Below are 24,561 nucleotides of genomic sequence, written 5' to 3' on the forward strand. Positions count from 1 at the left end.
TGTCTGGCACGACAGCTAGAGTGACTGATCCCAGTTGCCTCATTGGTGCCCTGGCAAATTATATTTACATCAGGCAGTGTCTAAATGAACTTTTGAGCTGCTGTTTATCCCAATCACTATTAGCATAAGCCTCAGGAGCAATTAATTTTGTTGGGTTTGCCAAGATTGCCTCAAACATGACTCTTGTCGACCTGGCCACTTTAAGACCTGAGGTGCTTCACCTTTTCTGGAGAAGACTGCCACACTAGTCTACTGAACTGATGCTTTCTGTAAAGACCTTGGAGACACCTTAACAAACAAAGGACTCTCGCTCTTTGAGACAGTCGACGTTTATATAACCTCAGTTTGACCACTGAAATCTAAGTTGGTGTCAGAGTGGTTTCCAGCTCTGACTTTTAGGAGAACTGTGCTGCCTAGCCCTGACATTAGTGACGACCCGGGGCCAATCCATAAGCCATGTCCCTGGCTCAGAGGGTGGTAGCCAGTTTCTTGGAAATTGGAAGATGCTAGAGAAAGATATTTCTGCTAATCCAAATCTGTTTAGATTGCCTTTCAGAGCAAATGATCACCAATAAGTTGCTTTTTAAAAAATCGTCTAAGACCATATTTAGAAGAGGGAAATAAGCCACCATTTCTATTTCACTCTGTCTCCAGTATTCACCTCAAACTACACTATGAACTAGAGAGACTTTTCTTGGTCATGCTGAGGAAGTTAATCACCATTTGTCATGTTTCTGTGTGCAAATGTGTTTTTAAATTCCCAAGAACTGACTTAACATTCAGGTTTTAGAATATAAGCTGGTGATAAGTTTAGATTGCCTGTGGCGACTCCTGGCTTTACACGTGGTAAAGTCTTGATAGTCTTAAAAACAGAGAATATTAACTTCCTCTGTATACATTGGCAAAGGAAGCTTTCTAAAAAGTACTGCAAATTCATGTACACATCATGGCCCTTGCCACACTATTAACGTCCCTGGGCCCCTTCCCCGTTTGCTCCTTCTGCCCCTTCTAGCTGCTCTTGACCTGAACCACTTGAATTCATCTTCATGTATCCATCACCTACATCTGAGGCATTTCTCTTGTAATGTTTTACCAGTTTTTTGATGCCTGACTTCTTCCAGTTTACTGTTCCACATGTCTGATATGTTTGAAGCTTTTTCCTTCATGTCTGACTGAGTCTCAGAAGGCCCCTGCATCACACATACCCTGGTTTTGTGACTCTCCCGCCGTTTTGCTTTTGATGTGTGTAGGAGACCCAGGATGAGTCGGCAGTGCTGTGGTTGGATGAGATTCAAGGTGGAATCTGGCAGTCCAACAAAGACTCCCAAGAAGCACAGAGGTGTACGTGTGGCGGGTTTATTTCTATTTTGCTGGAGGGTGGGGGTGGCGAGGGGCTCCATGTCACTCCTCAGCTTGACCAAGATAGATATGTGGGAACAGTTTGCCAGTAGGTATAGTAGGTGAACTAGTGTGTGAATTTAGACACTGTCTAAACTCTTCTGGTAACAACTCTCTTCTGGGATAGTTGCCTTAGGAATCTTTGCCATTAATGAGGCAGTTGAGAGCGGCGACGTTGGGAAAACACTGAGTGCCCTTCGTTCCCCTGATGTCGGCTTGTATGGAGTCATCCCCGAGTGTGGGGAAACCTACCAGAGTGACCTCGCCGAAGCCAAGAAGAAAAAACTGGCAGCAGGTGAGTTAGTGGGAAAGTAAATATGTGCCCTGAAAATAAGAACTTGGATATATGAATATATGAGTGGACAGGTGTAGAGGAAAGGGACAGACTTTAGTATAGAAGTCCAGTATGTAGGCTTAGTTTAAAGACCCTAAGGAGAGAATATCCCTGTTGTTGAAAATATTCTTTTTTTTCCCCCTTGAGGGCAGCTATGTTAAAAAGGTCAATTTCCTGAAAATGCAGGAAAGATCAAAATATCTGACTGTTGATCCTTCATGGGATGTCAGTAGTTCTGACTATCTAAGCCCATAGATAGTTAAAAGTAGTTTATCTGCAAAAAGAAGGAAATAAAGGTAAGATTTTTCATTCCATTTCATGGCCTTTTTTATTTAACTGGAGCAGCTGAATGCTTGCAAATCTTTTATCGGACCAGTTTTCTGACACACGCAGTCTTAGATGTGGACTTTGAGAGGAGCAAAGGTAGTCAAGGTTAATTCCACAGCTGGACTTCGTTAGGTATTTTTTTTTTTATAATGTACATACAAGTGAGCTAAGTGGGACGTTACAAAGCCGTAATTTAAGAGGGACTTCAGATGCCCCCTCACCCTCAGATCCAAGGAACAGGTTTTTGGAATGGTCCTCATTTAGACTGCTAACCCTGACCAGAACGATCTCGGAGTATTAGCCAGATGAGTGTGGGGTGTGTGGCTCTGGGTTTCTTTATCTTCCCTCCCTTTTCTGCTAGGAGATAATAAGAGCAAGTGGGTGAAACACTGGGTGAAAGGCGGCTATTATTATTACCACAACCTGGAGACCAAAGGCGGAGGATGGGATGAACCCGCAGACTTCGTGCAGAATTCCATGCAGCTTTCGCGGGAGGAGATCCAGGTCGGTCACATTCTTCACGTAACAAGCAGCTAAGAGAGTGTTTTAGAGCTAATAAGAGTTAGGAGGAACAGGGCCTGTGGTCAGAAGCCCTAGACTAAAATTAAGGCTATATGATTTACTATTTTTGAGTAATTTTTTTTCTAGCGGTTGGGAGAGCAACTAAGGCCTAAATTCATAACACAGCTGGATTGTAGAATTAAGTCAGATAACTTATGTGCTTAATAAAGAAAATTTGGATGATCTAGAAAAAAGGAAAAACGAACAATTGCTCTGACTCCTCACTACATGCAACTACTGTTAATCTCTCCCAATTTACATTTTCAGTCTCTTTTCTAACTATTCCAAAACACCTTTTAATTGCCAAAATCAGTTAAGAGCTCTCATCGTATTTGACTTCTCAATGTGTCATCTTCCTTAAACCCTCAACTCTTGGCTTCTTGAGTGCAGTTCTCTTCTGGCCCTCCTCCTCCTTAATCTCTCTCACTACCTGCCTTTTCTCTGCGTCCACTCGAATTCTATCAGGATTCCCCTGCCCCTTCTCTTCCTCTACACGTTCTTCCTCAGTGATCTCATTCAAGGCTGTGGCTCCAGCCCGCACTTTGGTGCTGGTGAATCCCAAATCGTGTACCTCCAGACTTGAGTCCCTCTCCTCACCACCAGATTTGCCTTTTCATTTACAGTCTAGAAGTCCAGCAGACGCCTCAAACACAGTTTGACGGAAAAACAGAGGCTGAAATAGTATATAAGCGTATATGTCTCTTCTCATGTATAATTCTAGAGTTGGGCCATTAAGGGAAGGTGTGGTGGCTCCATGATATCATCTCTCCAAGGGTCCTGTCTTTCTGCTCTGCCGTTCTTAGCATGTGGCTTCTGTTCTCAAGGTCACCTTCTCATCCAGAATTGACAGCTTGGAACTCAAGCCATTAAGTTAGCAGTTCAGGCAGGAAGCAGGAAGAAGGGAAGAAGAGACAAAAAGGCACGGTGCTGCCTGTCTCTCTTGGAGCCTTCCCAAAGGTCTTACAAGACGACTTCTGCTTACATTGTGTGAGCTTGCCCTAGCTCATGTTGTCTTTTAACTGCACACATTGTTGCCCAGAAGAAAAATCAAGGCCCTGATACCAAGGAAAAGGGGGGACGTGGATATTAGGTGGGTAACCAGGCGTTCTCACCGACCCTTCTCACCACCGCTGCCCGCCCTCAGGCCCAGGTCATCTCCCACTTGGATTACAGTAACAGCATTCCCACTGACCTGCTTGTTTCAATTCTGATTCACCCACTCATGCTAATCTGTCAGCTATTCTGCTCATAGTGCTGCTTTTCTAAAATAAATCTGCTGGTTTTATTCCTCCGTTTGAAAGTTGCTGGTTCCCAGTGCCTACACTAACAGTCCAGACACTCTAGGCTGTTTTTCCAGACCATTTGCAATCTGGCCATTCCCCTGCACTGTCCTCCTCTGTGGCATTCTAGGGGTTTCTGGGGCTTGGTACCCAGCGCTGTGTTGGCACGTGTCGTGCTGTCTTCTCATCAACAGTGACTCCAGGTCAGCAAGCACAGTTGGTGGCACAGTCAGTGCTGGGTAGGTGAATGGGTAAAGGAGATAACATAGGATGTAAAAGAAAATCAGGTTTTTGTTTATGACCTTTTCTTTTGGATGTGAGAACAACTTGGCCCTGAAAAATAGACCTGAGGTCTTCATTCCCATTGCTTAGCCAAAGATCTGGTGTGTACGGAGTTAGAAAGCAGGGAGGGTTGGTTTGTGCACTGTGGATGATTCCCACCAGTGTCTGTCTTCTAATGTGACCAAATGCTTTTCCAGAGTTCCATCTCCGGGGTGACTGCTGCGTATAACCGAGAACAGCTATGGCTGGCCAACGAAGGCTTGATCACCAAGCTGCAGGCTTGCTGCCGTGGATACTTAGTCCGACAGGAATTCCGATCCAGGATGAATTTCCTGAAGAAGCAGATCCCTGCCATCACCTGCATTCAGGTATCTCAGAGTCCGTTATTCAGACAGCAGGTGGGCTTCTAGAACGGGGCCAATAAACAGTCAGCTCTGGGGATTAACCGTCTGTGTGTGTTTTTTGCCTTCTGACCTCTTAGTCTCGTCCTTCTTCTGACAAACTCTTCCTCTTTACTAACTCGTCACCAGAGTGTGCCTAATGGTGTTCACTGGTGAGTTGTCTTGCTCAGTGGCAGTTCCTAAGCACTTCACTGTCTTCTAAGACTGTTCCTTTGTGTCAGATTTGAACATTGAGGGAAACAGCTGTGGTTTTGCTTCACCGACAGGGTAGCACAATGTCACGGAAAGGAATTCTGAGTTAGGAGTTATGGCTCCACCACTGTGAAATAGTGGTGAACCTCCCTAAGTTGGTTTCCTCATCTGTAAATGGGGACACTAATCTTTCTCTTCCTCACCTGATTTGTCGTAAGGAGCCAATAAGAGAATTCGTGTGTGTGCTTTCAATGGTAGGAAGTGCTGTGCTAACGTCAGGAGAGTTAGCCGCTGTGCTCTCCCAGTGGAGGAGCACCCTGCCCCCATTCCCCTGTCACTGGTGGACAGGGTCGTTTCTCAAGCTTCATCCTGAATTGTACTTGGATAATGTATCGAGGTGGGATTTTTTAACTTCTTCTGATCCTTGGGAAATAATGCGTCAACTGTAACGTTTGATGGTTTCAGTCGCAGTGGAGAGGGTACAAGCAGAAGAAGGCTTATCAAGACCGTTTAGCTTACCTGCGTTCCCATAAAGACGAAGTTGTCAAGGTATGCTGGCGCAAGCAGGGTTTCTCCGTGTGGGGCGTGAGTGTGACGTGTGTTGGGATGGAGGACTCTTCTGATTTGCAGGATCCCTTTTCCACAGATCCAGTCCCTGGCGAGGATGCATCAAGCCAGAAAGCGCTATCGAGATCGCCTGCAGTATTTCCGAGACCACGTAAGCACCCTTGGCTAGTCAGGACCAGTAGAGTCAGTTTTGCTAATTTTTGGTGGACCAATGAACAAAGAAATTTCTTCTTCTTTATTCCTCAGATAAATGACATTATCAAAATCCAGGCTTTTATTCGGGCAAACAAAGCTCGTGATGACTACAAGACTCTCAGTGAGTAACTGTGGCTCCGCAGAGAAGAGCTGAGAGCCACCGGGTTCTGGGTGTTCTTCACGGAGCTCTTTTCTTGTCCTGAAGGCGAGGCTTGGGGCTGGGCTGCTGCTCGTGACTTAAGCTCCTTTGCTCACCTGCGGCTAGGTGTCTTGTTGCTTGCTGTGTTGGCCACTGTCATTCGTGGCAATGGCGTGACCAAGAGGGTTGCACTCGGTGGTTGTCTTTGCACATCTCAAAAAATAAGCAAATGTCTTATGTGTGAATAGAGCTGTTTTTTCAAGACAACGCTGATATTTCCTGAGACGTAGAACTTTTTCTGGGAATTCTGCTCTTTGTCTGACACATACTTTCCCTCCGTCAGTTAATGCTGAGGATCCTCCTATGGTTGTGGTCCGAAAATTTGTTCACCTGCTCGACCAAAGTGACCAGGATTTTCAAGAGGAGCTTGATCTTATGAAGATGCGAGAAGAGGTCATCACGCTTATTCGTTCTAATCAACAGCTGGAGAATGACCTCAATCTCATGGATATCAAAATTGGACTGCTGGTGAAAAATAAAATTACACTGCAGGTATGGTCCAGTGCCAGCATAGGACTTGGGGCATTTGTCCTGCTTGGGACCCCCAGCTCACCTTTCCTGACTTGCAGGGAGGGTAGAGGCTGACTTTTTTCTCATCAATGCCATAAATATTTTAAAAGTTATATAAGAAATGAAATAATTTACTAGCAGAATTTTAAATAGAGAAAAGAAGATAAAAATCATCCCGTAATTTTACCACTCCGCAATCATTCTCTGTCCTACATTTAAATTAATAATAGAGGATAAGGTGCTTTCCTATAATAAGTAGTCATAAATATTATTTTTAATGGCAGCATAATTCATTAGAAAATATTCTGTGATTTACTTCTTTTTTCCAACTGTTTGCCATTTAGTTTGTTTTCCAAGTTTTTATTATTAGAAATAGCATTGCAGTTAATGTCTTAATGTACAAGTAGTTTTTATTGTATTTAAGACTTTGTTTTTAAGATACATTCCTAGAAGTTGGTTTCCTGAGTCAGTGGACATTTTTATGGTTCGGGTTCTTTATAGGAGGATGGAAGTAAGGAATGGATTTGATCTGTGTTCTGAAAATAGGAGACAATGTGGTGATTCTAGAATGTTTAATGGGGACCTTCCGGTGCGATGGATCTTCATGCAGGTTTTAGGTGCCAAAAGACCTTTCCACAGTGCCCAGAGTTTCGTGTTTGAAAACTTTTTGATTATGTATATGTTTTTGTTTACAGGATGTGGTTTCCCACAGTAAAAAACTTACCAAAAAAAATAAGGAGCAGTTGTCTGACATGATGATGCTAAACAAACAGAAGGGAGGTCTGAAGGCTTTGAGCAAGGAGAAGAGAGAGAAACTGGAAGCTTATCAACACTTGTTTTATTTGTTGCAGGTGAGTGGCACCTCGAAGGGGCATTGAAAACCTTAGCTGATTTACTTTTCCGCAAGAAAACCTTACCCGTAGATCTCTATGGAAGTATTTCTGATTTCCGCTGAAGGGTTAGCAAAGGGCTGTCTAATTTTTCTTTATTGCTTGTGTGTATTCTAATCCTTCAATTAAAAAAAAACTTAATAAAGGCTGGCACAAATATTTATCTAGAAATTACTTATCCTTTGGTTTTATTTCAGACCAACCCCACCTACCTGGCGAAGCTGATTTTTCAGATGCCCCAGAACAAGTCCACCAAGTTCATGGACTCGGTAATCTTCACGCTCTACAACTACGCATCCAACCAGCGTGAGGAGTACCTGCTCCTCCGGCTCTTTAAGACCGCGCTCCAGGAGGAGATCAAGTAGGAACAGATTTCTGCAGGGCATGGGGCCCCTTTCCCCTATCAGACATGCTCGCAGATTGAAATTTCGGCCTGTCAGAATTTGAAGGATTTGAAGAAGCGTCTGCTTTTCTAATTAATATGAAGTATTGCTTCTTCTGGGGAGGTGATGGGATAAGAGATTTGCTAAATTAATTTTAGGAGCATTCTATATTAAGATACAGTTTTTACAAAGCTGATCCAAACGTGAAGATTCCACGTTTCTGTCTAATAAAGGACCCGATCGTGTTCCCATGGTCGAGTTTGCAACAGCAGGAAGGTCCTGTGGGCAGATGAGTGTTGGGAGATGTTTCTAGAAAGAGAGCATATAGCCCTTTCTGCCAACTATTTATGGTTCTAGGAAATGGGGTTTTTAAGTAAGATGGATCTTTAAGTTGATAGAGTCTGTGATTAGTTTAATTGAATTTGTATCTGATGTTTTATAGGTCAAAAGTAGATCAGATTCAAGAGATTGTGACAGGAAATCCTACAGTCATTAAGATGGTTGTAAGTTTCAACCGTGGTGCCCGGGGCCAGAATGCCCTGAGACAGATCTTGGCCCCAGTCGTGAAGGAAATTATGGATGACAAATCTCTCAACATCAAGACTGACCCTGTGGATATTTACAAGTCTTGGGTCAATCAGATGGAGTCTCAGACAGGAGAGGCAAGGTATGATAACCACAACACCTTTTTATTTCTCTCTTTTTTAAGCAGTTAACTTTTGGTTTATAAACTAATAATTGTTCAAATAGTTTTTCCTTAGAAACCACTTCTTTAAATTTTTGACCTGGTAATTTATTCACTTATTTAGCAAATATTTATTGAGTACTTCCTATGTGCCAGGCACTGTGTTAGATGCACATTTAATAATACGGTAATGAATGAAACATACAATAATGAATGGAATCGACTTGCTCCGTACCCTCTGTTCATAGTGTATTGTGTGGGAGAGACAACAAACAGGTGCCTAAAAATAAAATTACCCTGAGGAGAGTTTTCTGTGGGGAACTGTATTGGAGAATACAAGAGGGAGCTCGCTTGGATGGAGTGGTGAGGGAAAGCCTCTCTGAGCAGGCGGAATTTCACCTGGCCGAGGCCTGAAGGGTGAGGTGGGGCCAGCGTCACCAAGAGCTCGGCGCAGAGTATTCACGTCTGAACGCTCTGAGGGGAAGTGGCGTGGGAGAGTCCAGGCCCTGGAAGGCACTGGCATCTCTGGAGTGCACTTGGCGGGGAAGACTCGCACAGCCCTGAAAGGGATGGCTGGGTTTTGTTAAAGGAAGGAGGAGGTGGTGTGGGGTGAATGAGGAGCCCTGGAATCCCGTGAGTTGCCCGGGATACTGAGAATTGAACTAACTGAATTAACGTAGTTCAGATTTCTGTGCCAGGACCGTAGTTTAACCACCGCCATTAACTCATCTGAAGCAAAAGTGTGTCAATAGAATATGGGTGATGCTCAGAAAATGTAGTTCAGAGAGCCGGAATGTTTCTGGTTTTATCCAGCTTGTGTGAGGAGTGGCGGTGTGAGCAGCTTAACCTCTGGTGGGTTTTATTGCTGTTGTGGAGCAGGGCCAGGGCACGCAGGAAGTTCCGTGGAGCTGAGGAGGAGTAGCTCTCTGTACCGTTGCTGCTCCACGTGGGGTCTGTGGACCAGTGACTGATAATCCCCTGGGTCACCAAGCACACTGTTTAGTTCAGCTGACGTTTTTTTCATAGCAAGACTTTGTCAATGAAGGAAGCAGTGTGCTGATTACATTCTGGCTCAAGTTCCTTACCCCATCTTGGGCTGATCCATAGACTGGCACTGGTCCACACTTGGAGTTGTGCTGCTCTACGTCATTCTGCTTTCGGGTACCTGGACACGAGGCAAAGGGAGAGGTGTACCCAGACAGAGCGCAGAGCAGTCTGCTGACTCTTAGAGAGGGCTTATCCCCTCTCGGGAATCATTTGGTACCTGATTTTGTTCTCAGTAATGTAGTAGTCTGTCGCCAGGACTTAGATCGTTGCTGGATGTGATGAAAAGTCCATTTTTACATTGACCTGCACACCTGAGGCTCAAATCCAGGAAGGCAGTCTGTCAGCTGCAGTACTTGACTAGGAAGTTTTGCATGCAAATCGGGGCGTGGATGACAGCCCCGTGGACATTGGCTCAAGGGCGCTAAGATATTTCTTCTGATGGTCTATGGGTCAGTCATTTTTATTTTATTTATTTATTTAATTGTGGTAACATTGGTTTACAGCATTATATAAATTTCAGGTGTACATCATGATGTTTCAACTTGTGTACGGGCTCTATCGTGTTTACCACCAAAAGTCTACTTTCCACCTGTCACTGTAAAAATGTCCCTCTTTACCCCTTTTACCCTCCCCACCCCTCTTCCCTTCTGGTGACCACCAGTCTGTTCTCTGTATCTACGTGTTTGTGTGGTGGTGGTGTTTTATCTTCCACTTGGGTGAAATCAGATAGTATTTGTCTTTCTCTGTCGAGTCAGTCATTTTTAGATCAAAATTTTCGTAGACATTTTACGCTTTTTTTATACTGGGTGTCTATCACAAACTATCTTATTTTGTTCTTCATAAAGTAGGAATTGATTTTAATACATTTTTTTGATACTGATAACTGGGAGGTGTGCTGGTGTGGTGAAACCATCCTGCGTGTAAGTATCACAGATCCTTGAGCTTCAGCCACCAAACACATGACAAACTGGGGCCTTGTCACCTCTGGGAATGGTCACCTCTGAAATCTTAGAAATAATATTCTGTTCTCTGACTCAGCCATTGAGTTGAGCACTTTTATTCCCTTTGCTCATTACTGCTTTTTAAAAAATGTCATACACATAAAGTTATAAATGCTACTGATATGAAAGATGTATATAGCACATAACTTACAAGTAATAAAATATACAACATTCCTTATTATAAATTTCATGCAGCCAGTTTTTCACAGACTGCTTTTGTTGATTTTTGCTGAATTCTTGTTGGCAGTCTTACTATATTTGTAATTCCGGTACGACAAATGGAGTTGTATCTCTATCTGCTTATATCAGTTTCCTGTTGCTCCCGTGACAAATGACCACAAACTCGGTGGCTTGAAACAACAGGAATTTACTCTCTCCCAGTTCTGGAGGCCAGAAATCCAAAATCCATATCATTGGGCTGAAATCAAGGTGTGGGCAGGGCCGTGCTCCCCCTGGCTGTTGAGATTCCTTGATTTGTGGCCGTGTCACTCCAGTCTCTGCCTCCAAAGTCACACTGGCTCCTCTTCTGTGTGTCCCAAAGCTCCCTCTGCCTCTCTCATTAGGGCACTTGTGATTGGGTTTGGGCCCCTCAGATAACCCAAGAGAATCACTACTACTTTTTGGCCTCATTGAAAGCACCAGAACCTTGACCCCTCATTTCATTTTTGTCTTGCACCTCCCTCTTACCCTTATTTTCTTCCCAGTTAACATAGGCTCTATGTTCTGGCACATCTACTATCTCTTGCCAGTTTCTTCTGACTTAGTGCCCTCTCCTTGACTGATCTTGTCAGCTCCTCTTACTTCAATTCCTGTATATAACTGTAACTTCTCTCACCAGTACCAAAGGGTCACCAAGTCCCATTGATTGTGTCTCCTTAACATCTCTCGGATCTATCTCTTTGCTTCCCACTGCTGCATCCTTGTCATGCCGTCATCATTTCTTGAACAGACTGTGGCACTAGTCTCCTATCTCTTTAGTCTGTCATTGTCCATCTCTGTCCATCTTTACTTCATTCCTCATGTGGGCCAGAGCAATCTTCCTCAAAATTCAGAGCTCCTGTTTTTTTTTTAATTTTAATTTAAATTTTTTCTTTAAGATTTTATTTTTCCTTTTTCTCCCCAAAGCCCCCCAGTACATAGTTGTGCATTTTTAGTTGTGGGTCCTTCTAGTTGTGGCATGTGGGACGCCTCCTCAGCATGGCCTGATGAGTGGTGCCATGTCCACGCCCAGGATCTGAACCAGTGAAGCCCTGAGCCGCCGCAGCGGAGCACATGAACTTAACCACTCGGCCACAGGGCCGGCCCAAGAGCTCTTGTTTTTTAATGGCTCTCCCGGGCTTCTAGGAAAGTCCAGACTTCTTAGCATTCTAACAGGGGTCTCCATGACCTGGCCCTGTTTACTTTTCCACTCTCATTTCTCCTTCTTCTTCCTTTTGCATTTGATCTTCCTACAAGCCTCTTCTTTCTTTTTCCTGAGTTTATGTCCCTTCCTTATGGAAGTCTTCCTTGATTGCTCCAGTCTGAGTAGAGGCCTCTTCTCTATGGCCCTGTAGCACTTCTGGTCAACCTCCTTATTTACAGGACAATATATTTACAAATACCTGTTTGTGTCTCTCTCCCACCAGATTGTAAGAGACTCGAGAAGCTATCATGTCTCAAATACCTTTTATCCCAAGTGCCTGTCATAGTGCCTGGCACGTAGTTCAAGGCACCCAATTCACAGTTGAAAACCTGAGTTCCAATTCTGGCCCCTCCGTTTACCAGCTCTGTGAGCATGAGCAAGTTCCCTAATTTCTCTGGGTCTTTCTCTTTGTGAGGGACACAGTCCTGCCTCAGCCTCTTCCTGTTCTTGATCTAACACAGTTGGGGATAATTTTTGCTTTCCCAGCAAACTACCCTATGACGTGACCCCTGAGCAGGCTCTGGCTCACGAAGAAGTCAAGACACGGCTAGACAACTCCATCAGGAACATGCGGACCGTGACAGACAAGTTCCTCGCAGCCATCATCAGCTCTGTGGACAAAATCCCGTGAGTGCCATCAGCTGTGACCCCAGATAGAGCCCAGCATTAGTGCTCTTCTGTTCCCGGGCCCTTCTCACTTAAGTTTCGTCCCTCCCACAGTTATGGGATGCGCTTCATTGCCAAAGTGCTGAAGGATTCATTGCATGAGAAGTTCCCCGATGCTGGTGAGGATGAGCTGCTGAAGGTAAGAATCTGAAAGCTGGCACGTTCTTGCCTTTCCAATGCCCTCTGAGGAAAAAGTTGTCAAACTAGCCCTAATGACCTTAGACCTTTAATAAGGGCCAAAGGGTAGATTCTGGCAGTAGCTCGCCATTGATTGTGAGCTTTTGAAAGTGCTTTTAAATAGTAAATGACACCTCTCCTAGTTCCTGTATTGTTCGAATGGCACCCAGAGATCAAACAAGCAGAGACGATGGATTTTCCTGTCTTGAGATGATGTCTTTGAGCCCTGTCTTTTTGCTGAAGAATTGCTCCCTCTGTTGGTGGCAGGTGAATTCTAGCAAGCACAAGTGTTTCTGCTAAGGCTGCTGCTGCTAACTCCTTTTTACTCGGCTATGCTCCTTCCTTTTTTTTTTTTTTTAATCTGAACGCTTTTTTCTTCTCTCTCCTAGTTCTGTGCTTTCCTACAGTGAGGCCTCGATTCTAGACTTTCTGTTCAGGTGAATTAATTTTACTTTTTTGTGAATGAAACTCTAGGGGAAATGCTATGACTATCCTTGAATTCTGTGGCAGAGATGTGTGCTGAGTGACTTTAATTTCAGAGGCATGAACTTGTCCATCTTTGACGTCTGCAGCATGAGGATAAAGGGGGTTGGACCAATTACACTGTGCTAATTAGTCATGTTTAAGGATTGTTTTAGCCATATTCATTAGCTTCTTAGAATGAAAGCCCATCTACTTGAAAACGGAAAGTGCATGTGGGTGACAGCAACCTTATTTGCTGCTACGATATGTGAATGAAGGATGCCCTAAAACGCTCAATAATAGACTTAAAGTCCATCATTTTTACCTTCTGAATCTGCTCTTTCAGTGTAGTGATTTTCAGTTCTGTTCTCATTTTCTTATTTTTCTGCATCCAACCAAGGGATGTTTGGTCGTTTTAGTTTCAGGCCTTGAGAGAAAGTGTGTGTGCATGCGTGCATGCATGCATGCATGTGTGTGTTTGTGTAGCGTTCATTTTTTCCTCACAGGAATGCATTTTCTGGTTTTCGTTGCTAGCAAAGTCATTTGTGGCCTACTTGGTGGGCTGATTATTAACACCCATCTTTCTTTTCCATCTGTTCCCAGATCATTGGTAACTTGCTTTACTACCGATACATGAACCCCGCCATTGTTGCTCCTGATGCCTTTGACATCATTGACCTGTCGGCAGGAGGCCAGCTTACCACAGACCAACGCCGAAATCTTGGCTCCATTGCAAAGATGCTCCAGCATGCAGCTTCCAATAAGATGTTTCTGGGAGATAATGCTCACTTAAGCATCATTAATGAGTATCTTTCCCAGTCCTACCAGAAATTCAGGTAAGGGGGAAGGGACAAGTACTTGAAAGATTCTGTGTGTGTGTGTCTATCTCTGCGGGTAAAGACAAGATTAAATCCCACACCTAGCTCTGCCTGGACAGTCGTATTGTAGGATGCGTGTTTGATGTGCTCAGAGCTCCAGATGGTGAAGCGGACTCTTGAGCTATTAAAATGTATTCTTATGGAATAGACAGTACTTAACATACAAACAATGGTTCTGCATTTAGGCGCATGTTTCTCTGTAATCAGAGAAGAACTGGAGGGTGCTTTTAATATCTGTAAGTTAAACATTCAGTTGTGAGTTCAGGCCATTGTCTTAGAGAGAAAGTTGGTCCTCCTGACGACACAGGTGTTTGAAAACTGTTTTAAATTATGGTTGAGTGGTTCTTGTGGGTAGAACTAAAACTAGGTGGAGAGAGTTAGAACTAGCGTCCCAGGGCCGTCAGGCACAGCGAACATGCAGCAGTTTCTCTAGGATTAACTGTCTTCTGTTTGAACTCATTGCTCCAGAGGTTTGTGGCATGTCCTCATGCCAACTTCTCACACACATGTCACTTGCTGGGGTCTGACTCTTGTGTTTATTTCCAGACGGTTTTTCCAGACTGCTTGTGATGTCCCAGAGCTTCAGGATAAATTTAATGTGGACGAGTACTCTGACTTGGTGACCCTCACAAAACCAGTCATCTACATTTCCATTGGTGAGATCATCAACACCCACACTGTAAGTATTTTTCTTTAATTGCTTAATTTCCTTGCTCTGTCCTTAATTGCCTCCCCTGGCTGCTGCTCCCCGTGTCTGGAAGGTAGACAGCTCACCTTCCTCTGATCTTACTGACATCACATCTGCCTCATTGTTTCTCTCCCTTTGCTTATTATTCTTAACGACATCTGCTGAGTTTCTCAAAGTGATCCCAGGCCACCTGCATCAGAATCGTCTGGGCTCATTAAAAATGGAGTTCCTGAGCTCTGCCACAGACCTGCTGCATCAGAATCCCAAGGCGGGGCTCCACGCTCTCCATTCTGGCCACTGATACAGGGCCTTGGGGAAATACTGTTTTTACTGTTCCTTCTTTTTACGCCGGCCTTCGGTGTTATTTTCCTAACACGATCTAGAATACCAGCTTTTCCCTCTTTGTCACCTTAGAGTGATTGTCCCTTGGCTGCTCTTTTTTCCCCTCCAAATTTTTATAACTCATTCCTTTCCCCTTGAGGAGCATACAGAACAGGGAATAAGGAAATACATAAAATGTAAATGAAATTCCAGATGTTGTCATTTCTGAAGACATCACCTGGGATAAGAGCATCTTAAAGGCTTTGCTTGAGTGCCCCTAAGATAATGATAACATTGATCCGGCGCACTTTTCTCTGAATTAAAAGATACTATATACTGAAAACATTAAGTAAAAGTATGAATGAGAGTTATTTGTAACTGGTTGTAAGGTACATTGATGACTTTGGATATTAAGGTCTGCGGGTTTTGTTCTTTCTTATGTAGGTACATTTAAATCCCTCATATCTGTGAGGGTGAGAGAGTACCAGTGTTTACTCTCCATACATCATAACATAAGTCATTCAACAGAGGCCACTATGATGCTTTATGTATTGTATTGTTTGTTTGGGTTAGTTTGCTGAGGATTGCCTTATCAGTTCTTTGAACGTAGGGGCTTTGTTATTTAACTACTTTTGTGCTGTTAGACACTGTGGGCAGGGACGAGGGCTAATGGGTTGAGTGTGCAAGTGGAAACTGATCCCTGGCTGTCTGATGCAGCTCCTGTTAGATCACCAGGACGCCATTGCTCCTGAGCACAACGACCCAATCCATGAGCTGCTGGACGACCTGGGCGAGGTGCCCACCATCGAGTCCCTGATAGGTAAAGCTCTGACGTAACTGCCCAGGAGGCGAGGGGGAGCGTGACAGAGGAGGGGACAGTTGTCACCCCCTCTGTTTCTGCACTGTGCAAGCTCTGAATATGCACTGGGGAGAAAACAGATGTGGCCCCGGCCGTAAGGAACTGACGTCCAGTGGAAGAGATCATTTTAAATGTATATATGCACAAAATCATATAATTAGAAATTATAAGTCCTGCAAAAGAAATGAACAGAGTATTTTTTTTTTAAGGAAGATCAGCCCTGAGCTAACATCTGCCAATCCTCCTCTTTTTGCTGAGGAAGACTGGCCCTGAGCTAACATCCATGCCCATCTTCCTCTACTTTATATGTGGGACGCCTGCCACAGAATGGCTTGCTGAGCGGTGCCACGTCCACACCCGGGATCTGAACTGGCAAACCCCGGGCCGCCGAGAAGCGGAACGTGCGAACTTAACGGCTGCGCCACCGGGCTGGCCCCTGACCAGAGTATTTTGAGACAGAATCATTACAGTTTTGAAATGATTTTGTTAAGCATTTATGAGATGATTTTATTATGGATCCTTTGCCTTTATAATTTGGCACATATTTTCCTTTTTTTCTCAGTAAAAGGTGTCCTGGCCACAGTGTACCTGTTGTCTTCTTCAAGTATCTTCTTAGACTTGCGTTACCTTTTACTCGTATTAATATCTCCTCTCCAATATTGCTGTTCTTTATTCTGATTCTTTCTACCCTTCCAAAACTTCAGGAGAAAGCTCTGGCAATTTAAATGACCCAAACAAGGAGGCGCTGGCTAAGACAGAAGTCTCTCTCACATTGACCAACAAGTTCGACGTGCCTGGCGATGAGAATGCAGAAATGGACGCTCGGACCATCTTGCTGAAGTGAGTGCTGCAAGTCGCACAGTGGAGCGAGTGTAGAGCAGCGGTCCCTCGGCCTTGTGAACGGTCAGTGTATTCATACCTGAAATGATCGTCTTGGCCTTTTAAGCCTGTCATAGTTCTGGTCACTCACACATTGCACTTGGCAGAGGCCTTATCCTGCCTTCTTTACTAATAAGATGCCAAAGTGAAATTTACATCCTGGAAATCCTAACCTTAGAAGCCACTCTGTGATGGTGCGTAAATGAGCCTGGGGCCTTGAACACCTTGTGTTAGCAGCTGCCCAGAGGGACCTCTGTGAGGTGGTGTTTGTACTGCTGCTTCCAGGGTCCATTTGAGAGGAAGTAGAACAGCTGGTAATGTTTAAATGCTTTCCCCCTCTCCCTTCAGCACAAAGCGTTTAATTGTGGATGTCATCCGGTTCCAGCCCGGAGAGACCTTGACTGAAATCCTGGAGACACCAGCTACCAGTGAACAGGTAAAATTTAGGGGTTTAACATATACTGTAACAAGGTACCTAGGTGCTCCCGCGATAGGCACGTGCCAGAGTTGAGTGGGATGCCGACGACAAGAGGTGGTAACTGGGGTGGCCTGGAGGATGGTGGTGGGTGGGACTTGCTGAGAAAGCTGTTGGTTCTTAGATCCAGAGGCAGACGTCCCTAGGGCACGGCACTCACTGCGGCATGTGTGTTTTAATTTAACCTGAGGCAGAATCAGTGAGTCTGCCCAGTGATGTATTGAATGCCACGTAGTTAGACTTTTAAGTGCCTTGGTAGAGAGAAGAAAAGCACAGGATGTGGCTCCTAAATTCAGTGAACTCATGATTCAGTTGGGGAAATGTGATATATATATCTGAAACAGTTAGAAAACCATTAAAAATTAACTGTAGTGTCTGCTATAAAAATGCTGGAAGTTCAGGAAAGAGGTCAGTGAGGAGCGAAGCATCAGGAAGCAGTGGGACCTGAGCGAGCCTTAGAAAGAGCAGATGGGGTTTGGCGTGCACCTGAGATGAGAGAGCCCAGGCAGGGCAGTCCACGTGAACAGAGGCACAGAGGAGGGACGGGCGTGTCGTGACCAGACCTCCTTCTCTAGGCTGAAGACGAGGGTGAAGGTGAGCAGAGAGAAATAAAGCAGGAGAACAAATTGTATAGAACCCAAAACCTGGACAGGAATTGGGCACCAGAGAGAGGGGAGTAAAGAGCCTTTGTCACCTTGGGAAGCCCTGAGTACTGATGAGTTGGCGGCGCTGTCAGAGCAGATGGTAGTTGAGTCATCCAGGTGTGTGATAAGGTCCCCGGCCCAGTTGGTTGGGGGTGGATGGCAGTGGGAAGGGATGGCTGAGTCACTTCATGTTTAAGACTCCCATTTCGCATTTATAAAATGAGAAAAGTAGATCAAGTCATTCGTTTTCAAATTTCGGGCAGAGGAGTCCTTTTCATGAAACGGCAGTTACTTGGACCCCAATAAACAGGTAAAATTGGAGCTGCTCTGGTGGCACCAGGAATAGAGGTCTCAGAACCTCGCCCTCTAGGACCCTGTGGTCCCTCTGGGAAACCCTTCAGGCTGCACTGAGGACTATTTGAAAACCACTGTGTTAAATGAATTCCCAGCTTTCAGATGCTGTGTTTGATTACTGAATACATTTGTGTGAGGGGCAGAAGAGAGGCATAGCCAGTAACTGCCGCCTGTTTAACCCAGAAGGAAGATGGAAGGAGGGAAGGAGGAACCAGTCTTTGTTGAGAAGCCCCTGTTGGTTGGGTGCTTTCACCGATGTTGTTTCATTTAATCCTCGCACTATCCCTATGCGGGGAGTCCTGGCCTCCTGATTTTACAGAGGAGGAGACCAAGGCCCTTAGAGGTTAAACAACTGGCCCAAGATCACGTGCCGGTAGCGGCAGAACCAGACTTGGATCCAGTTCTGCCTGAGTCCAGAGTCCCTGCTCTTCGCGTTACGTGATGCAGAGTAGTCTTGACGTTAGAGGAAGAGGGAATCGCTCCAGCGTGGGAGGAACCACAAGCCGTTCCAAACGTAAACATCCCAGCACAAACAGTTCCAGATACGGTACCAGAACCTTCGGTAGATTTGGGATCTGTCAGCACAGAGGTGATCTTTGAAGCGTTGAGAGTGAACAGTTATAGCAAAATGACCATGGGTCACTTGGAGGTACCAAACGCATGCTTAGGGCAAGGAGAAAATGCAGAGGTGATGAGCAAGGCGACAACTAAGAAAAGGCACTAGATTTGGGCTGGGGAGAATGGTAATTGGTAATGACAGCAGTAGATGCAGAAGCCAGATTGCTAGGAATTAAAGGAGAAGGTGCTAGAAGAATGGAATAGCAAGTGTGAATCATATGTTGGGCAGGGACATAATGGACGAATGTTGCGTGTTGACTAGGAAAGATAGCAGGGCCAAGGCAAGGTCTTTTTATTTTCAAGATACTGGTGTTTGCAGCATGTTTGAAAGCAGACGGAAGGCTTGAGCGTGATTCAGCCTGGACAAAGCAGCGAAAAGAGTTAGCAGGGATTTACTGAGCACTGGTGACGCTACAACATTCGTTGAGCTGAGTTTCAGATAAAATTCAACGGCTTCCATGTCCCAAATGTGGTAGGGAAAAAAAGGGATTTTGTAGCCAGTAGAGCCCAATCTCCTGACCATCCCTGAGTCCAGGAGGAAGCCATGTGGTCTCATTGATGCATCTATCTCCTCTGCTCCGTGCAGTTTCTCTGTCACTTGTCAGGGGTCAGTTTGTTCCCCTCTGTTTCCAGAATGGAGTTTGAGAGCTATATAAATTCAGGTGTGGATACGCTATATAAATTCAGGTTTCAGATGAGTGTGGTGGATTTGCCAGGAACTTCTTCTTCTTATCTGTAGGAAGCAGAACATCAGAGGGCCATGCAGAGACGTGCTATTCGTGACGCCAAAACTCCTGACAAGATGAAAAAGTCAAAATTTGTAAAGGAAGACAACAACCTCACTCTTCAGGAGAAGAAGGAGAAGATCCAGTCGGGCTTGAAGAAGCTGACAGAGCTTGGGACCGTGGACCCAAAGAACAGATACCAGGAACTGATCAACGACATTGCCAGGGTACTGCATGTGGGGCACGTTGATGGCCTGGCTGAGTTTAAGGCTGTCTCAGAGGCTCGTAAAGAGACAATGGCCGTTCAGATGACAGCAAGCCGCCTTCAGTTCATGGGCAAATTAGTGTCCTCTCCTGCAGAATTGTTTCTGATTTGCAGCACAAGGACCTTGCCCGCCCCTTGATGACTTAATCCACTGCCTAAATTAATAGGGAGAGGCCCCGCGTTAGTGCTGCCTGCGTTCAGTTTGTCTTTGGCCTTAAAGACTTCTTCCAGATCTTTTTAACGATTACCATGAAATATGAGTTCACATCAGTTGGTCATCAAGTCCTTGATTTGTGTGAATCTTCTCAAGAAAGGGCCTCTGGGGTGGGCTGAGGGTTTACGTGTCCTCTGCTGTTGCACTGAGACAGTGCCGTGCACACCTGGGAGATTCGTCACTGAGAGAGTAAAATTATCTTTTTCTCCCTCTCCTGACAACATATTTAAGAGGTTTAAACCAGCTTTGCAAGTAAATTCGAAGAATGTAGAAGTCTGTAAAAGTAACACAGTTCCCTACCTTTAGAAAATACAAATGGGGAAAAAAACTGATGAGATCTGAATTTCTTTATTTTTGAACATAAATTGCTGCCTGTTAAGAATGTGTGGTCATGCAAGGCAAAGTTAAGCGCTGCTGGGTTCTAGTGTTAATGATTCAAGAAACATATGGTATCTGGCACTATTTTCCTAATTTTAATAATTATGTCTCAGGACATTCGGAATCAGCGGAGATACCGACAGAGGAGAAAGGCTGAGCTGGTGAAATTGCAACAAACGTATGCTGCTCTGAACTCTAAGGCCACCTTTTATGGCGAGCAAGTGGATTACTATAAAAGCTACATCAAAACCTGCTTGGACAACTTAGCCAGCAAGGGCAAGTGAGTGTTTTTTTAAAGAAGCAACGTCAGAGGTTTGGGGCCAGCCCAGTGGTGCAGCGGTTAAGTGTGCACGTTCCGCTTCGGCGGCCCGGGGTTCACAGGTTCGGATCACAGGTGTGGACATGGCACCGCTTGGCAAGCCATGCTGTGGTAGGCGTCCCACATATAAAGTGGAGGAAGATGGGCACAGATGTTAGCTCAGGGCTAATCTTCCTCAAAAAAAAAAAAAAAAAAAAAAAAATTAATGTCAGAGGAAAAGGAAGTAGAGGCAACTGAAGTGACATTGGCAACTTTTAGTTAAAACACACTGGATCTACTTATTGCATCAGTTCTTTATTTTGCTTCTGGCATTTGCAGACTTTCCTGGTTCCACTTGTTATTGTAGGATGTAAATAAATAATGTGTGGAGGATTTCAAAGATGCTTATTGCTAAGCATCCTTTGTTCCAAAATATCTTCTCGGCCCTAGAAATTAAAGATTCATGGAAGGAGATAATCTAGTGGTCCCCAAACCTGGATGTGCCTCAGAATCACGTTAGCAGTGTTATAAACATTTCGATTCCCTGGCCTTCTCTATACGTCCTGGGGACGAGATCCCAGACCTGACATTTTCCCAGCTGCCGAGGAAAGTCGGATGCAGCCACAGACCATCTGCGTGCCCATTTTACAGGGAGTGAACTGAAAACCCAGAGAGCTGAGGTGCAAAGTGCAGGTGCTACTTGTAGGCTTAGTTTATTTTTTACTCCTAACCTTTCATTTTAAGAACTTTCAAACCTCAGAAAGGTTGAGTGAATAAAAAATAAACACCCACGTACCCTTCACCCGGATTCACCTGTTTTTAACATTTTGCCCCATCAGCTTCCCCTCTCTCTGGCTCACCACTCTTCTGCCTCCACTCTCTCTCCCTCTCTTTCTCTCTCTCCTTGAAAGACTTGCTGAAGTGAGGCAGGGCTCATGTGAAGGGATAAAAATCAGGTCCACCCAACCCTGCCTGCAGAGCTGGCTCCTGTGTCCTTTTCACATGTCCCCATCGTTCTTTGAGCACTTGTGGACTTTATGGCACAAGATGTTTCTGGTTCGACTTGTACTGTCCCCTCCCCAGACTTGGAATGAGCTATTTCTCCAAGCATCCCTGGTTCCTTCTAATGAGGAATGGTATTTGGAAACCAAGATCTAGGCACGAGGTGTGCTCCTGCCCGTGGAATCGTCATTGCTTCTAGGCCTTCTCAGCAGACAGAGCTAGGTTCTCATTTCTTTTTAATGACTGCGTGGTACTCCATTGTCTGGATAGGTATAACAATTGATTTAATCAAGGTCCTCTGTTGATAGACATTTGCATTGTTTCCAGTTACTTATTAGAAAAGACTCTGCAACAAATAACCTCTTGTACATATTTGTCATTTTGCAAATGTGGGCATATTTTTTAAGGTAAATTCCCAAAAGTGGAATTTGCTAGGTCAGAAGTTTTGTACAATTGTGATTTTGATATTTTTTTTTTTTAGATTTTTTTTTCCCCCAAAGCCCCCGGTACATAGTTGCATATTCTTCGTTGTGGGTCCTTCTAGTTGTGGCATGTGGGATGCCGCCTCAGCGTGGTTTGATGAGCAGTGCCATGTCCGCACCCAGGATTCGAACTGACGAAACACTGGGCCGCCTGCAGCGGAGTGCGCGAGCTTAACCACTCAGCCACGGGGCCAGCCCCCGTTGCTTGCTTTTCTTATCGCTTCTCAATTTGATTATCCCAGTAGCCTCCTAACATCTGTTTCTTTTTCTTTGCTCCCATTTGTCTGTAATTGCTATGCTGGCTTCAACTCTTTTATTATGAGATATTTTTATTTTTTCCTCCATAGCTGAGGGGCTTAGAGCAACTCCTCTGGGATGCAGGACGGTTCCCTCAGGCTGGCATGAGAAGCCTTCACACTGACTCGTAGGAGCTTAGGTTCCAAGAGGGGCATAGCAGGATTAAGACACTGTCAGATTACTGGTGTGCTCTCAGATATAAATTAAAGACAAAGGCAATTTAGTAATGTTTGCCCAGTTTTGCAGAGATGTTTCTTAGGCTAATCCCAACATTTATTTGCCATTTTAGAATTGGTATGTTGTTTATGCTTGTGTATGGGAAGTTTGCTCTTTTTTTGTGTGAGGAAGATTGGCCCTGAGCTAACATCCATTGCCAGTCTTTCTCTTTCTGCTTGAGGAAGATTGTCGCTGAGCTAACATCCGTGCCAGTCTTCCTCTGTTTTGTATGTGGGACTCCACCACAGTGTGGCTTGAGGAGTGGTGTGTATGGCTGCACCTGGGACCCAAACCCATGAACCCTGGGCCGCCAAAGCGAAGTGTGCAAACTTAACCACTACACTGTTGGGCTGGCCCCAGAAGTTTGCTTTTTGATCTCATATTGTTGAATTACCAACAGACTTATGGTGGATAGTTACTTATAGAAAGTAACATGATGCAATTTTTATAGGGTCTCCAAGAAGCCTAGGGAAATGAAAGGAAAGAAAAGCAAAAAGATTTCTCTGAAATACACAGCAGCAAGACTGCATGAAAAAGGAGTTCTTCTGGAAATTGAGGACCTGCAAGTGAACCAGTGAGTGTTTACTTTTTCACTTTGTTTTATGCCTTGATTTTTTATTTCTGCGTTTATCACATCTTTATCTTATTGCCTTTATTTCTCTTATCTGGAGTGGTCATTTTGGTATTTTCTGTCTATTTATATATATATCTTTATGTGCAGAATTTGGCCTAATAGACTTGATTTGTCTGTCATAGAAGGAAAGTACTTATTTTCCTTGTTTGTGGAACGCTTGTCTCAGGACAGGTTTACACCTGCCCGTGTGGGCCCCGTCCTAATTTTTCCTCTTTAAGAAGGAAGCCTTTTCTTCTATGTCTAAGCCAAGAATAAACAAGAATAACAAGAAGATGAGTTTACTCCACTTGCGGCTTGCTTTGCACGTGACACGCAGGCTGACCTTTCCGTCCTCCCTCAGGTCCTGGCCCAGCTGTCATTAGCGAGCATTTATTAAGCACCATCTCAGTCAGCCCTGTGATCTCAGGCAGCTGAGCTTTCTGTTCCTGTGTCTGTGTAAAAAATCAAAAAACTTTGTTTAAAAGGAAATTTTTATGTTTTTCTGATTCTAAAATAATATGTATTGATTATTGAACTTTGAAAATATGGAAAAGCATAAAGAAAAAGCAACTATAATCCTGAAAGCCAAAGATAACCACTGAAATCATTTTAGTATATTTTCTTTTTCTTTCTTTTTTTTGAGGAAGATTAGCCCTGAGCTAACTGCTACCAATCCTCCTCTTTTTGGTGAGAAAGGCTGGTCCTGAGCTAACATCCATGCCCATCTTCCTCTACTTTATATGTGGGACACCTACCACAGCATGGCGTGCCTAGCGGTGCCATGTCTGCACCCGGGATGCGAACTGGCAAACCCTGGGCCGCCAAAGCAGAATGTGCGCACTTAACTGCTGTGCCACCAGGCCAGCCTCATTTTAGTATATTTTCTTCTGTGCCTCTATTCACATAAAGATTATCCAACGACCCACTTACTTGTCTACATACTTAGTATTTTTTTTAACATAAATTGGGATATTACTGTTTATAGTCGTGTATCCAACTTTTTTCTTATAACATATTGTGAGCATTTTTCACATTCTTTGAAAGCATCCTTTTTAATGGCCACATAATATTTCATATGTAGTTCTAATTCAACCATTCATCTATTGTACATTTAAGGTGATCTTACTTTTTACATTATTATACATGTGATCATGCCTTTTTATGTAAATCTTTGATCCTACTTCTGATTATTTTTTTATGATAGATGCCTAAAGATGGAATTTCTGGTCAGAGTAAAAAAAAAATTCTTTTTTTTTTTTTTTTTTTGTTAAAGATTTTATTTTTCTTCCTTTTTCTCCCCAAAGGCCCCTGGTACACAGTTGTATATTCTTAGTTGTGGGTCCCTCCAGCTGTGGCATGTGGGACGCCGCCCCAGCATGGTTCGATGAGCAGTGTC

General features: G+C 44.3%; 1 protein-coding gene across 2 annotated transcripts in view; it reads left to right on the forward strand.

The window, feature by feature from the left end:
- The window catches only part of IQGAP1 (IQ motif containing GTPase activating protein 1), a 93,283-nt gene that overhangs the window by 61,684 nt on the left and 7,038 nt on the right, over positions 1–24,561 (forward strand). For both annotated transcript variants that reach the window (XM_070570967.1, XM_070570964.1), the window contains 21 exons: positions 1,251–1,341; positions 1,526–1,693; positions 2,421–2,563; positions 4,380–4,550; positions 5,241–5,324; positions 5,422–5,493; positions 5,589–5,658; positions 6,020–6,228; positions 6,942–7,097; positions 7,334–7,497; positions 7,962–8,186; positions 12,141–12,281; positions 12,375–12,459; positions 13,563–13,795; positions 14,384–14,516; positions 15,564–15,666; positions 16,410–16,545; positions 16,933–17,020; positions 19,415–19,627; positions 20,371–20,537; positions 23,004–23,126. In XM_070570967.1, the coding sequence (XP_070427068.1) occupies positions 1,251–1,341; positions 1,526–1,693; positions 2,421–2,563; positions 4,380–4,550; positions 5,241–5,324; positions 5,422–5,493; positions 5,589–5,658; positions 6,020–6,228; positions 6,942–7,097; positions 7,334–7,497; positions 7,962–8,186; positions 12,141–12,281; positions 12,375–12,459; positions 13,563–13,795; positions 14,384–14,516; positions 15,564–15,666; positions 16,410–16,545; positions 16,933–17,020; positions 19,415–19,627; positions 20,371–20,537; positions 23,004–23,126 (2,975 nt within the window). The remainder of the gene's footprint in view (positions 1–1,250; positions 1,342–1,525; positions 1,694–2,420; positions 2,564–4,379; positions 4,551–5,240; positions 5,325–5,421; positions 5,494–5,588; positions 5,659–6,019; positions 6,229–6,941; positions 7,098–7,333; positions 7,498–7,961; positions 8,187–12,140; positions 12,282–12,374; positions 12,460–13,562; positions 13,796–14,383; positions 14,517–15,563; positions 15,667–16,409; positions 16,546–16,932; positions 17,021–19,414; positions 19,628–20,370; positions 20,538–23,003; positions 23,127–24,561) is intronic.

Source organism: Equus przewalskii, chromosome 1, assembly GCF_037783145.1.
Source record: "Equus przewalskii isolate Varuska chromosome 1, EquPr2, whole genome shotgun sequence".
Taxonomy (NCBI): Eukaryota; Metazoa; Chordata; class Mammalia; order Perissodactyla; family Equidae; genus Equus; species Equus przewalskii.